The 14,648-nt window shown below is 36.9% G+C and overlaps 1 protein-coding gene across 1 annotated transcript in view; it reads right to left on the reverse strand.

Annotated features, from left to right (window-relative positions):
• The window catches only part of NPEPPS (aminopeptidase puromycin sensitive), a 65,794-nt gene that overhangs the window by 39,406 nt on the left and 11,740 nt on the right, over nt 1-14,648 (reverse strand). The window contains exon 3 of the mRNA XM_045836871.1: nt 1,929-2,006. Within this exon, the coding sequence (XP_045692827.1) occupies nt 1,929-2,006 (78 nt within the window). The remainder of the gene's footprint in view (nt 1-1,928; nt 2,007-14,648) is intronic.

The raw sequence follows: 14,648 nt of genomic DNA on the forward strand, positions 1-14,648 counted from the left end.
TTCAAATGTCTTTGTGATTTGGCTCTATCCTCATCCCTGAACTTCTCTGGCCTCCGCCACGTGAGAGAACAACGTGCTACCCATCGCAGCTGCTCACTACAGACCCTGGAACAAGGAGACCCGTGAGCTGAGGGGAGCTCCGTCAAGTCGGCGATACGGCTGCAGAGGATCGCTAGTCCTCACAGGACCGTGTATAAGCAAACAATATTTGTTGTAAGCCACTGAGATTTGTCGTCCCATTTTGGGGTTAAAATATACACATATACTTATATATATACACACACACACATAGAATACTTCTAAAAGGATTCACCAAACAATAGAAGTGAAAGGTCAGAGAGAGGGAATCTCAATTTTTGTTTTGTTTTTGGGTGTTAACACGTGTTCATGGCAAAACATTTGTCTTTATAATAATGTCATATAAAAAAATCCTAGCTAGAAAAAGGTATAATGAAAGGTCATTAAGAGCCCTGAATAAAAGACACCTTGGCCAATTAAAATTTTCTCTAAAGATACTTTTATATTAAGGTAATATATTCTCAGTTTAAGAATTATGGGAACCAGAGAAAGGTATAAATAAGAATAAAAAATCTCCAATTATGTCAACAACCAGACACACAATTTTATTTGTACCATTTCAGAGATATGATTCATCACCCTGTATATGTAATTCTGTATTCTGCTTTTTAATTTTATATTATAATAAGCACTTTACAGTGTTAAGAATTCACAAACCTCACTTTTAATTGCTATATATTCCACCATACAGACATGTCATAGCTTAATTATTTCCTTAGTGTTGGACAAACACATTAATTCCAGTTTTTTCTACGTTAAGTAATGTCTCAGGAGTCATTTCCAGGCATAAAGCCTTTCCTGTATTTATGATTTTTCTTTAGGATATATTCCTATTACCAGAATTGCTAGGTCAAACGACATGAACATGTTAAGTTCTTTTGAGACATGCGGCCAGACTGCTTCTAAATAAATTATATGGATTTACACTCCACCAATAACATCAAGGCAGCCACATCATCGAGAATCCTTATAGGACAGTAAAAAACTAGTATATCAGTAACTGGTTTGATATTTCTCATTACTAGGAAGCTGAGTATCTCTTCACATGTTTATCAGACATTTGTATTTTCTTTCATATAAATTATCTGTTGCTTTACATTTGCTCATCAATCAAAATCTTAGGGCTTTACCAATAGATTTGTACAATTTTTCTTTCTATATTAACCTTGGAAAGTGTTGTATTTTCTTTGTGGTTTTATACCTAATAATAATAACATATCAAAATCTTTCCTTCCATGCCCTCGCTAGCATAATATTTATCTAGTCTCTAGTTGTATATCAAAACATCTGTGGGATATTCATCTTAGAGATTTGGATTCAATCAGTAAAAGATGGAGCTAGGTAAATGTATTTTTTAAATTACATTTATTGGGATGACACTGGTTAATAAAATTGGTAAATGTATTTTTAAAAAGCTGAGACTGAAAAGGTGAAAAACAATGCATTACGTTCTAAGGTAGAATGAGAATGAGTTTTAGGTCTTTTCTTTCTCTCTTTTTATTTCTGGGTGGTCCAAAAGTTGCACTGAACCTGACTGTGGTCTTAGAACATGAGGGGCGGCCCTGGCCAGGTAGCTCAATTGGTCAGAATGTCATCCCGATACCTCGAGGCTGTGGATTGGATCTGTGGTCAGGGCGCATACAAGAATTAACCAATGAATGCATAAATATAGGTAGAACAACAAAATCAATGTTTCTCTCTCTCTCTCAAATCAATAAAAAACTAAAAAAAAAACCCCAAACCCCAAAAAACAAAACATGAAGGGAAAACGTAGCATACAGTATTTCTTTGGAGGAAGAAGTAAGATGCCATTATTCATCATGAAACTTTACAAAAGCCTTGTCTCTTACCTGGTTGGAGAGTACTAGGAAAAGATAAGGTGACTTTTTCATCTTCATTCTGATAATTAAATCCTGTAGCATGTATTTCTGGAATGAAAAAAAAATGTACAATAAATCTGACTGAACTAATAAGATCAAATGTAGACTACAGCAATTAACAGTTTCAAGAGCAAAATTTCTACTGAAACCAAATATTCTTAATTAAGTAAATTAAGTTCCTACTTATAAGAGTGTCATTTCAAACTAACCTATTTAAGGATATAATGTGACTACATTAAATATGCTCCTTAAAAACAATCTCTGTACTTCCTATTACATTAATTCACAAAGCTTTATGATACAAAGGAAATGGGGCTTACAAATATGAAAAGATTTTCTACCAGATTCTCAGGATTGCTTTATTCTTACCTCTGTGTGTCAATATTGCTGTCTATGTTTTAGTGTTATTCATAAACATTTGAAGACGGAGAAAACTGCTGAGCTTTCGGTGTTAGAGATGCATCAATGAACATTCTATTCCCCACTCGAACATAGGTAACAACTCTTAAGACATAAATCATACTAACTTCCAGTAAAATTCTTTATACATTTTACAGAAATAAAAAGGTGAAAACAGTCGTGTGGGTTAAATTAAAACCACCATTTCCTCTCTACCAGGAGTGAGAAGAGACTGCTTATTTGACAGCAACTTCAGAAAACTTAATTGACACTTTAGGGAAACCTAAACAGATGAACTTCTAATCATCTTACATCCGCATCCCAGATGAAAATCAGCAAAGAGGTAGCCTTAAGAAACACAGGAGAAGGTGTTCAACATCATTAACTTTCAGGGAAATGCAAGTCAAAACCATAATGAGATACCAGCTCACAACCACTAGTATGAAAATACTAATAAATAATAGTAGTAATAAAAAGATAACAGTCAGTATAAGGGAGGATGTACACAAATTGGAACCCTCACACATTGCTTGATGGTAATGTACAGTACAGCTGCTCTGGAAAACAGTCCGGCAATTCCTCAAAAGATCAAATACAGAGTTATCAATATGACTCAGCAATTCCACACTTAGGTATACATCCAAGAGAAGTGAATACCTATATTGATACAAATGTTCATAGTAGCATTATTTGTAATAACCAAAGTGGAAACAACCCGAATGTTCACCAGTTCATGAACAGAGCAAATGTGGTGGTATACAACCAATATGATTTGACAACAAAAGAAATGGAGTGTTGATATATGCTACGATATGGATACCCACTGAAAACATTATGCTTCATAAAAAAAAAGAAACAAAAGGCCACATATTTTTAAGAAATGTCCAGAACAGACAAATCTACAGAGACAAAAAAATAGATTAGTGGTTACCTAGGGCTGATACATTAATGATTGAGGGGAAATGGGAAGTGACTGGTCATAGGTGCTTTCCTTTGGGTATGATGAAAATGTTCTAAAAGTGATTATGGTGATAATCGCACAACTCTGAACATACTAAAAACCACTGAACTGTACACCTTAAAAGAATGTGATGTATGGGATGTGAATTATATCTCAATAAAACTGTTATTAAAAGAGAGAGGTAGTCTCATCAGCCACAGGCTTGGTTTGATACAGGTTAATAGTGATTTAGATTTAATAACATTTTATGAGCCAGACAAGATGCTCACAATTCATTCTTTTTTTATGAATCACCCAAAGATTGAATTTCCAATGTTTCTAATATCACTATGGTTCAAATGTCATTATAAAGCCAAATCTTTGCAAAACCAGTAAGAAACTATAATTTCAGATTTTAAAAGAACTTTAATCAATTACCACTCATTTCACAGATGAAGAAAATGAGGTATATAAAGTAAATGACTTGCCTAAAGTCACACAGCAGGAATAGAACTAAGTTCCCTTCCTACTCCTATTGCCAAAATTCTTTCTACTAGTGCAAGCTAACTCCTAAATTTGAAGAGACACAAGACTTGGTATATACACAATACTGATGAACTATCTACTGGAACAATGACTTTTGCTGGCAAAAACAAGATCTTTGCTCTGATTCCCTAAAATTATACTTAGCCTATAAGAAAGTCAAGAATCACCTCAACGCATAGGAATGTACCTTTCTCCAGTGTGGTAATGCAACCCATCCCTGAGAAGCTGGTCAGGGAGAATTCTCTTTTTGTGTGTGAAGGGCAGGGCACCCTGGAATTGGTTTACCCACGAGAGGGGACCCATTTTTAAATACATACATACATACATAAATAGAATGTACCTTTCTGACTAATATAAAACGGCATTATCATAACTCTGTATTATTGTGATCCAAGACCGTCTCTATAAAGGTTTACTAAAGCTAGCTTTTTACAAATGCACAAAAAAGCTTCAAACTGGTAAAAAATGAAAATAGAAAAACAAAAGAATAGCAGTTTTTAAATTGAAATAATCAAGTATTCTTTTGCTAGATTCCATTTTACAGCACATGTGATTCTTCTATTACTTGGATTGATCTATTTTGGGCAGATAAAAAATAAAAGATTCAAGAATTGCTTACACTAAAGCTCTCACTTTGGCTATTTAAAAAAAAAAAAAAGGTAGATTTAAAGCCAAACAACAGTAATTTCATTAATGTAGGTGGATTAAAGGCTTTATTTAGAAAACAAAGATTTTCAGAATGGAACAATAAAGGAAAAAAAGTACAATGAGCTAGTTACATGAGATATACCTAAAACATACAGATTTGGAATGTATGAAGGTAAAGGTGAAAAAATATGATATGCACCCTGGCTGGCATGGCCTAGTGGTTGAGTGCCAGCCTGTAAACCAAAGGGTCACCAGTTCGATTCCCAGTCAGGGCACATGCCTGGGTTGCAGGCCACGTCTCTGGCGGGGAACACACGAGAGGCAATCATACATTGATTTTTCTCTTCTTCTCTTTCTCCCTCCCTGCCCTTCTCTAAAAATAAATAAATAAATAAAATCTTTTAAAAATTATAATTTATAATTTTTATAAATTATAAAAATAATTTATAAAACAAGACAAAAGGGAAAAATCAGCCTTGGCTGGTGTGGCTCAGTGGATTGAGTGCCAACCTGTGACCAAAGCATCACCATTTCAATTCCCAGTTAGGGCACATGTCTGGGTTGCAGGCCAGGTCCCTAGTAGGGGGCTTGTGAGAGGCAACCACACATTGATGTTTCTCTTCCTCCATTTCTCCCTCCCTTCCCTTCTCTCTAAAAAATAAACAAAATCTTTAAAAGAGGGAAAAATCAGTAAAAATAAAGATTTATGCAAAATTAATAAACATGACTTAATAATACATATACAAAATATTATATCCAATAACTACAGAATCATATTCTTTTCAAACATATGCAAACATTTAAAAAGTTTACCCTACCTGGAGCCATAAAGCAAGTCTTAACTAAAGTATTAAAATCATGTACTGTGTTCACTGACCATAATACAATTAGAACTAGAAAACCTCCAGGTACATCTAAACATTTCATGGATCAAAGATCAGGAAATATTTTGAATAAAATGATAAAAAAGACTTCATATCAAAAAATGTGGAAGCAGATCAGTGGTTGCCTGAGGACAGGGAAGTAGAGTAGGAATGGATTACAAAGGGGCATGAGGAAATGTAGGTGTAATGAATGTGTATTATCCCATATTGTATTTATAGGTTCTATGTCAATATTGCATATACCGTCATGTGGCTATTAAAAAAGAAAAGAGCCCTGACCAGAGTGGCTCAGTCAGCTGGAATGTTATCCTGCAAACCAAAGGTCATGGGTTCCATTCAGTCAGATTTGCAGATTCCCTCCCCCCATCCTCCTGTCAAGAAGCGAGTGAGAGGCAACCTATTGATGTTTCTCTCCTGCAAAGATGTTTCTCCCTTTCTTGTTCTCTCTCTCTACAATCAACAGACATGTTGTCGGGTGAGAATAAAAAAAGAAAAAGAAGAAAAAAATCAAAGAACACAAACAGGAGGCAGAGGCGAAGGAGGAGGAGCAGTAGTGGCAGTAACAGTCACTACCAGAATTTCCCCTCCCAAACAAATGAAAAAAATGTCTGGGATGCAGCTAAACGCAATAAATTTTTAGGAGGAAAACTTATAGCTTTAAATAAATATACTAGAAGAGTAATTAATAAGCCAAGCATCTACCTCAAGAAGTATTTTTAAAAATTGCAAAACAAATCCCAAGAAAGTAGAAGGAAATAATAAACTGCAGAAGTTCAGGGAATGAAATAAGCATTCAACTGAGGACTTAAAAATCTAAAGTTGCATTCAAGGACAGATAAAAAGCTTCCTAGACAAGAAAAAGCTAAAGGAGTTAATCATCATCAAACTAGTATTACAAGAAATGCTAAAAGGCTTCTGCTTAAGGTGGTGAAGGAGGTAAATGCATCATCCCACAACCACATCAAAATTACAATTGGCCCTGGCCAGGTGGCTCAGTTGGTTGAGTGTCATCCTGTACGCCAAAAGGTTGTGGGGTCAATCCCTTGTCGGGGCAAGTACCAGAGGCAACCAATTGATGTTTCCATCACATCTATGTCTCTTTCTCTCTTTCTCTCTCTCAAAAAACAAACAAAAAGCATGATGAAAATCACAACTAAACTACAGAACAACCATCATTCAGAACCGCCTGAAATCTGGCTAAATGGAAGTCCTACAACTATGGAATTGAAGAAGCCACATTAAGACTGGTAGGAGGGGCAGAGACAAGAAGTAGGCTGGTCCCAAACAGAAGTGTGGCAGTTAGAAATCGAGAGAAATGTCTTGGATACGGAGGTCCCCTCTAAGAAACGAGGGTTCCCAGTGCCAGCAAGAGAAGTCCCCATAAATTCTGGCTGTGAAAAGCAGTGGGGATTATGTTCGAGTGAGATGGAGGGCTACTGAAGTCTCAGACATTCCTCTTAAAAGGACCATGCCGACTTACTCACTAACCGACTCACTGCCTCTGAGCTCCAGTGCTGGGGCACCAGCTCTAAAGGTGCCAGATACACACATACAAGGAGGAACTGAATTGTCTGGCATCAGGGTGAGGGCTGGAAGGGCAGCTTTCTCCCATATAGAAGTACTCACATAGGCTATTGCTCATTTTGCTGAGCCTTCCCCCTGCAGAGGCAGCAGGCACCATATCGGGGTTTCCATCAACCAGGCTAACACTATTTGCCCACTCTGGTGATTCTCTGAGACTCCACCTTACCCAGCTTGCAGGTCCAACCAAGCCCTTTCCAGAGGCTTTTCCATACAGTCTGTCTAGACTCATGCTATGGACTTTTCTATAATCTCTAACAAGCAGAATCTGGCCTCAGTGTGCCACTCTTGCTAAGCGGTCTTGGTTCACAGTTTGCCTGCCTTGGAAACCTTCAACTCCAGCTGAAGTAGCAACCATCTTCAGATTGCTTTATAGCTCAGGCCAGGTGGCCCTGGGTAGGACACAGGTGGTAGCTGGCCTTGGTCTGCACTTCCCAGGAGGCCCCAAAGCCAGTGAATAGCTTCAGACCACAATGAAGCACTACTGAACCACCTACACGAGCAACACACTCAAGAGAAGGACTCGGGGCACCAGAGCCTCATCGAAGTAAGTCTTGCTCCATGAGGTTGACCCCTGTACAGCAGATCCTCTGCTGTGGTCACAGCTAGTCCTCACAGCCAATCTACCTGGGGGTAAATCCTTCCCAATGACATGCCAACAACAATCAAGACTCAAGGACAATGGGAGGTGCACAGAGACCACACAGGGGTGGTGGTAAACCTGAGGCACCCAGCGTAGGTGACCTGGAAGACTGCGCCACGCAGCACAAGACACCTATTACATAAGGCCCTCTACCAAGACCAGGAGACATGGCAGCTCTACCTAACACACAGAAACAAACACAGGGAAGCAACCAAAATGAGGAGACAAAGAAACATGTCCTAAATAAAAGAAGAGAACAAAACTCAAGACAAAGAACTGAACAGAATGTAAACAATCTACCAGATACAGAGTTCAAAACATTGGTTATAAGGATATTCAATGATCTCAGTGAGAATTTCAACAAAAAGATAGGAAACATAAAAATAGAGACAGAAAACATAAAAAAGAACCAGCCAAAAATGAATACAATAACTGAAATAAAAAATAATTACAGGGAATCAACAGTAAAATATATATGCAGAAGATCAAGTCAGCAAATTGGAACATAAGAAAACACCCATCAGAAAAGAAAAAAGAATTAAAAAAGAAAAGAAGTGAGGACAGTTTAAGGAGCCTCGGGGACAACTTTAAGCACACCAACATTCATTAGCCAGAGGAGGAGAGCGAGCATGGAACTGAAAATCTATCTGGGGGGAAAAAAAAAAAAAAAGATGATGGAAATTATCCTGCCAAGGTCAGTGTGACTCAGCTGGTTGAAGCATCGTCCCATAAACTGAGTGGTCATAGGTTCAATACCCAGCCAGGGCACATGCTTGGGTTGTGGGTTTGGTACCTTGTCGCAGTGTATGTGGGAGGGAGGCAGCCGGTCAATAAAAGTTTCTCTCTCCCATTGATGTTTCTCTCCCTCTAAAATCAATATGCATGTCCTTGGGTGAGGATTAAAAAAAAAACATCCAAACTATCCTAACCTGGTGAAGAAAATAGACATACAAGTCTAGGAAACACTGAGTCCAAACAAAATGAACTCTTAGAGGCCCACACCAAGCCATGTGATAATTAAAATACCAATGATTAAAGACAGAATTTCAAAAGCAGCAAGAGAAAGTTACCCATGAGGGTGCTCCTATAAGACTGCCAGCTGATTTCCCAACAGAAACTTTGCAGGGTAGAAGGGATTGCCATGAAATATTCAAAGTGATGAAAAGCAAGGACCTACAACCAAGATTATTCTACCCAGCAAGGCTATATTTAGAACCAAAGGACAGATAAAGAGCTTCGCAGACAAGAAAAAGCTGAAGGAGTTCATCACCACCAAACCGGTATTACAGGAAATGTGGAAGGATCTCCTTGCCCCAGTTGGGGGGGAGAGTCAATGTGTCTCTCACACAGCAATGTTTCTCTCCCTGTCTTCTCCCTCCTTTCCCCTCTCTCTAAAAATAAATAAAATCTTAAAAATAAAGTAATTGTTAATAGAAATAGTTATTGCCATTTATTACATTTTTATCTTGCCCCCTTTTTTCTTCTTAGAGAAATTCTTTTTAAAAATTTTTATTTTTCAATTATAGTTTACATTCAGTATTATACTGTATTAGTCCCAGGTGTACAGCATAGTGGTTTGACAATCATACAATTTACAAATTTCCCCCCCAATATCTTCAGTACTCACCTGGCACCATACATAGTTATTATATTATCGACTATATTCCTTTTGCAGCACATTGTGCTTCTTAATCCCTTCACCTTTTCACCCAGCCCCAATACCCCTCCCCTGTCAGCCTTGTCTGTTCTATATAGCTGAGTCTTTTCTATTTTGTTTGTTTGTTTATATTGTTCGTTAGATTCCACATGTAAGTGAAATCATATGGTATTTGTCTTTCTCTGTCTTACTTCACTTGGCATTATACCCTCTAGGCCCATTCATGCTGTCCCTTTACTTTCAGTCATTTAAAGTAATTGTTGATAGATATATATTTATTGCCACTTTATTATTTACATATTTTGTTTTTTTCCTTCTTCTTAAAGAAGACCCTTTAACATTTCTTTCTTTTTTAAAATATAAAGTTTTGTTTATTTTCTTAGAGAGAGGGAAGGGAGGGAGAAAGGGAGAGAAACATTCACTGGTTGCCTCTTGTTCGTGCCCCAACTGGGGACTGAACCTGTAACCCAGGCATGTGCTGTAACCAGGGATTGAACAGGCAACCTTTTGCTTTGCGAGACAACACCCAACCAACTGAGCCACACCAGCCAGGGATCAACAATTACTTTAAATGTAAATGCATTAAATGCTCCAATCAAAAGACATAGGGTGGAGAAGTGAATAAGAAAACAAGATCCTTACATACGCTGTCTACAAGAGACTCTTTTGAGCTCAAAGAAACCCACAGACTGAAAATAAAGGGATGGAAAAAGATATTTCATGAAAATGGAAACCAAAAACAAAAGCTGGGGTAGCAATACTTGTACCAGACAAAATAGAGTTTAAAACAAAGGCTGTAACGAGAGACAAAGAAGGACCAGCAATTCCACTTCTGGATATTTATCCAAAGAAACCCAAAACACTAACTTGAAAAGACATATGCATCTGTATGTTCTCTGCAGCATTATTTACAATAGCCAAAATATGGAAACAACCAAAGGGTCCATCAATAGATGAATGGATTAAGAGGAAAAGTGCATATAGACATAAGAATGAATAAAATTTTACCATCCGCAACAACACGGATGAACCTAGCGGGTGTTGTGCTGAGTGAAATAAGTCAGACAGAAAAGGACAAATGCCATATGATTTCACTTATACGTGTAATCTAAAAAACAAAATAAATAGGAATAAGTTCATAGATACAGAGAATGTTTTGATGGTTGCCAGATTTCACGGAGGGTAGGGGTATGGGTGAAAAAGATGAAGGGATTAAGAAATACAAATTGGTAGTTACAAAAGAGTCATGGAGATGTAAAATATGGCATAGGGAATACCAGCAATAATACTATAATAACTATGTATGGTAGCAGATGTGAACTAGGTTTATTGGGGTGATTACTTCCTGTTACATAAATGTCTAATCACTATGCTGTATACCTGAAACTAATATAATATTGTATGGCAATGGTAATTGAAAAATAAAAATTATTTTACAAATAAAATAAGTTGGTTGTTTGAAAAGACTAATAAAATTGACAAAGATATGAGGATTAAGGGCAAAAAGAGGAGGCACAAAAAATAAAATATATAAATAGCCCAGGCTAGTCTGGCTCAGTGGATTGAGCATCAGCCTGCAAACTGAAAGGTCACCGGTTTGATTCCCAGTGGAGGCACATGCCTAGGTTCAGGCCAGGCCCCCGACTGGGGCTGTGGGAGAGGCAACTGATCAATATATCTCTCACACATGGCTGTTTCTCTCCTTTTCTTTCTCCCTCCCTTCCCTTCTCTCTAAAAGCAAATTTTTAAAAATTCTTAAAAACAAAAACAAAAACAAAAAACCCATCCCTGGCTAATGTGGCTCAGTGGATTGAGCGTCAGCCTGCAAATCAAAGGGTTGCTGGTTTGATTCCCAGTCAGGGCACAGGCCTGGGTTGTAGGCCAGGCCCCCGGTAGGGGGTGAGAGACAACCACACACTGATGTTTCTCTCCCTGTCTTTCTCCCTCCCTTCCCCTCTGTCTAAAAATAAAATAAATGAAATAAAATACATAAATAAATATAATAAATGTATGAAATTACTTATATAAAATATATAAACATAAATAAATAGCATTATATTTTATTAAAAGAGATCTGATAGCTAAGATTTCTGGTAATTCCTATAATTTGAAACTATTTACAACAGAGCTTTCCCAGTGTTTTATGGCAACTTGAAATATGAATTACAGGTTTGCCAAGATATTAATCTCCTGGACTCTGTGTCAGCCAGACAGAGCCTGAGCAATGGAAAACCTCTGCCACCCTCCTCGTGTGAGCCTCTCCTTTCCAGTAAACCAAGAAAGCACTATTGTTTTCTATTATTTCTTGGGGGGCAAAGTTCAGAAGCACTGATTTGAACAACTACCTCTCCCAGCTTAGCATTTAAGTTATACTTAGGTTCTTTTCATTTAAAATTTCCTTATGAAATTCTGTATCATATTTCAATACATTTGTATTAGAAATAGATATTTTCCCTTCTCTTTCAATCTCTCTGATCTGCGGGCTAGCACTTAATCAGTCGTGTATGTATTTTGCAACATTATTGCAAAAGAGATGGTGGTTTATTAATGTTATTATTAGCCCACATGTAACTGTATGACAGAATATGTATTACTAATAGTTGGATGAAGGCTTAGGATCAAGTGTCAGGAACCATTCTTTTTTCTCAAGTTAATAGTTTTGCTCTAAATTATTGTTTGGCAATATTTCTTCTGACTAAGCTGTTTTATCCTTTCATTAAGCACACACATGTGCGTATGCAAATACTGAAAAACACAATCCTACTTCAAGAATGAACGTGTTCAAGTTTACATGCCTTATATGGATAAACCAAAGTGATACTATTGGATCTGAAACTATATATTAGAATTTTGTGTGAAATATTATGTCACCGATGGAAAAAAAATTTTCTTACACAGTCAATTCTACAAACATATATACCTGGCGGAGTATACTAAGGGACAAGTTAGTACAAAACTTTCAAGTGGTCATTTCTATGCCCAAGTCATCGATTAATGATAAAAGTTTTTTCACCTGTCAGGTCCTGAGTTCAGGCACTCAGACGTTTGTATTTCTCTTGGAGAAGCTGATGACAATACTAATCCCTGCACGGTGTAGGGAGGTACTTTCCTGGTACATGCTGAAGTGCTAGTGATTTCACCAATCCTTGAAGTGCGGATGGCCTTTTTCATCAATTAAAAATGTACACAAAGAAGGCACAATTCTATGCCTTCAACTAATTTTCTGATTTTACCTTAAAACACCAAAGTCTGGTGGCTGCAGATGTCAATCGGTCTTGCAGCAGGCACTCAGCAGTATTAATAGGTACTACATGAGATTAGCTGGGTTAATAAATGGTATCTCTGCTATTGGCTCATTTGTTCCCTGCCATCATCAGCACACAGCCCTGGAAGGAGCTGGCAGTCAAATTCACAACTACTTGTTCGTAAAGAAACAACCTGTTGTGCTCTCTCATAAGATAAAAAGTCAAAAAATGCTACTATGTCCAAGGACAAAATTAAGATATACATGTCTATATAGAGACATACATAGATATACATAGAAGGCCCAATCTGCCTTTGTTTCTGACTGAAACCTTAAAATGCCAAATTCATACAACTTCCACTCTCTTACACTCTGAAATAATATCGGCTTACCACACAGGACTCCAGGGTTTTCCTGTTGCAGTAGGAGAAATAGGTTGAGAAATGTACCTTAGCTAGTTCTAAAGAAACTATTTTATGTATCTAAAAAATTTTAATGTTTTACCTGAATTCTCTCCAAATCCTCTTTACTTCCTCTAAGTTTTCACTTCTCTCCTGACCCTCTTAGTGAGAGCACTAACACTGCTTCCTTGAGATGCAGATCACTACAAGCTGGGCACCACTCAGTGATGCATATTCAAAACACCTAAGTTCTTACTTAGATTCTTACTTGACATTTTAGTAGTAGAAGACAGAAAACAAACCTGAGCTGAAATCACGCCGGGGGGACACAGCACATCTCTTTTGCTACCTCTATCTGTCTATACTTGACACTATTTAAAAACCCTACACTGAACTTACATGTTCTCTACCTACAATGAAGAAAGCTTGCCTTGATATGCTTGGCTGATGCGCTTCCGTGTTCCTTCGGTTAAAGAAATTAAATAATCTCTCTTTCATTTACCAAACAATTTGTTAAAAGTTGGCATGCATTCAAAATCCATTTGAAGGACCTGCTCCTCTAACTTAAAATCAGAGCAGTTTGATCTCATTTACAATCAATTGAACTTAAGTACTTCTTGGCAATAGTATGCTCAAATGCTACTAACTTTTTTGGTCTTTATATGGATAATTTAGGAAAAAGTCATGAAATAAGTATTGCCAGGCCTTAAAATGTTACTTGTATGCTTTTTTTTCCCCAGTATAATGCAAAGGAGAAGGGAATCGGCAATACAAAATGTAAATAAAAAGGTCAAATTTCTAACTTATTTTATATCAAATGAGAAGACTTTTTTTTTTAGAAAAGATTTTATTTATTTATTTTTAGAGAGAAGGGAAGGGAGAGAGAAAGAGAGGGAGAGAAACATCAATGTGTGGTTGTCTCTCACGCCCCTCACTGGGGACCTGGCCTGCAATGCAGGCATGTGCCCTGACTGGGAATCGAACCAGTGACCCTTTGGTTGGCAGGTCCAAGCTCAATCCACTGAGCTACACCAGCCAGGGTCAAATGAGAAGACTTTCTAAGAGCAAGTTTCATAGTAGTAGAGACCAACCAATAAAACATTCTGACAAAGAATGTCAAGATGAAGTAAAAAATTAAAAGCAATTGAGCTCCAATATTAATATACCTGTGAGTTAATGCCAAACTTGATAACTTTTAGAAATGCAGCTTATGTAGAAATGAGTTCATGCCAGAACTGACTACTAAATTTAATCCTTATTGTAATTACAAGGTCTAAAATACTTCTCATTTTAAAGATATGTAATGAATTCCTACACATTCTATATCATGTTTCTTTTAAAACTATTCTTCCCCTGTGACTAACTCCATCATCTAGCTTCTCACTTTCGTACTTGATCTCATAAAGCAAATAATTTTCTCTCAGTTACGAGTAAGACTTATCTCAATCTTACTCTATAGTTCAAGAGGAAAAAAAAAACTCAAGAAAACCACATATGAATTAGGCCCTCTTGTTAAACCTTGTTTGTTCAAATTAATTTTTAAAATGTCTTACACTTTATATTTATATGTATGGTATTATACTCATATTTAAAGAAATGTGATCTGTCTAGATCACAAAACTTAACTGAAGTTGAGTTTTGTGATCTAAATTGTGACATTTTCTTTATCTCATAGCACAAATTATACTATTCAAACATTTCCCATGAATATCTAAAAAATTTTCCTATTTCTAAAGTAACAAACATT

This window comes from Phyllostomus hastatus, unplaced genomic scaffold (genome assembly GCF_019186645.2).
Source record: "Phyllostomus hastatus isolate PE091 unplaced genomic scaffold, TTU_PhHast_1.1 phas_contig_210, whole genome shotgun sequence".
Taxonomy (NCBI): Eukaryota; Metazoa; Chordata; class Mammalia; order Chiroptera; family Phyllostomidae; genus Phyllostomus; species Phyllostomus hastatus.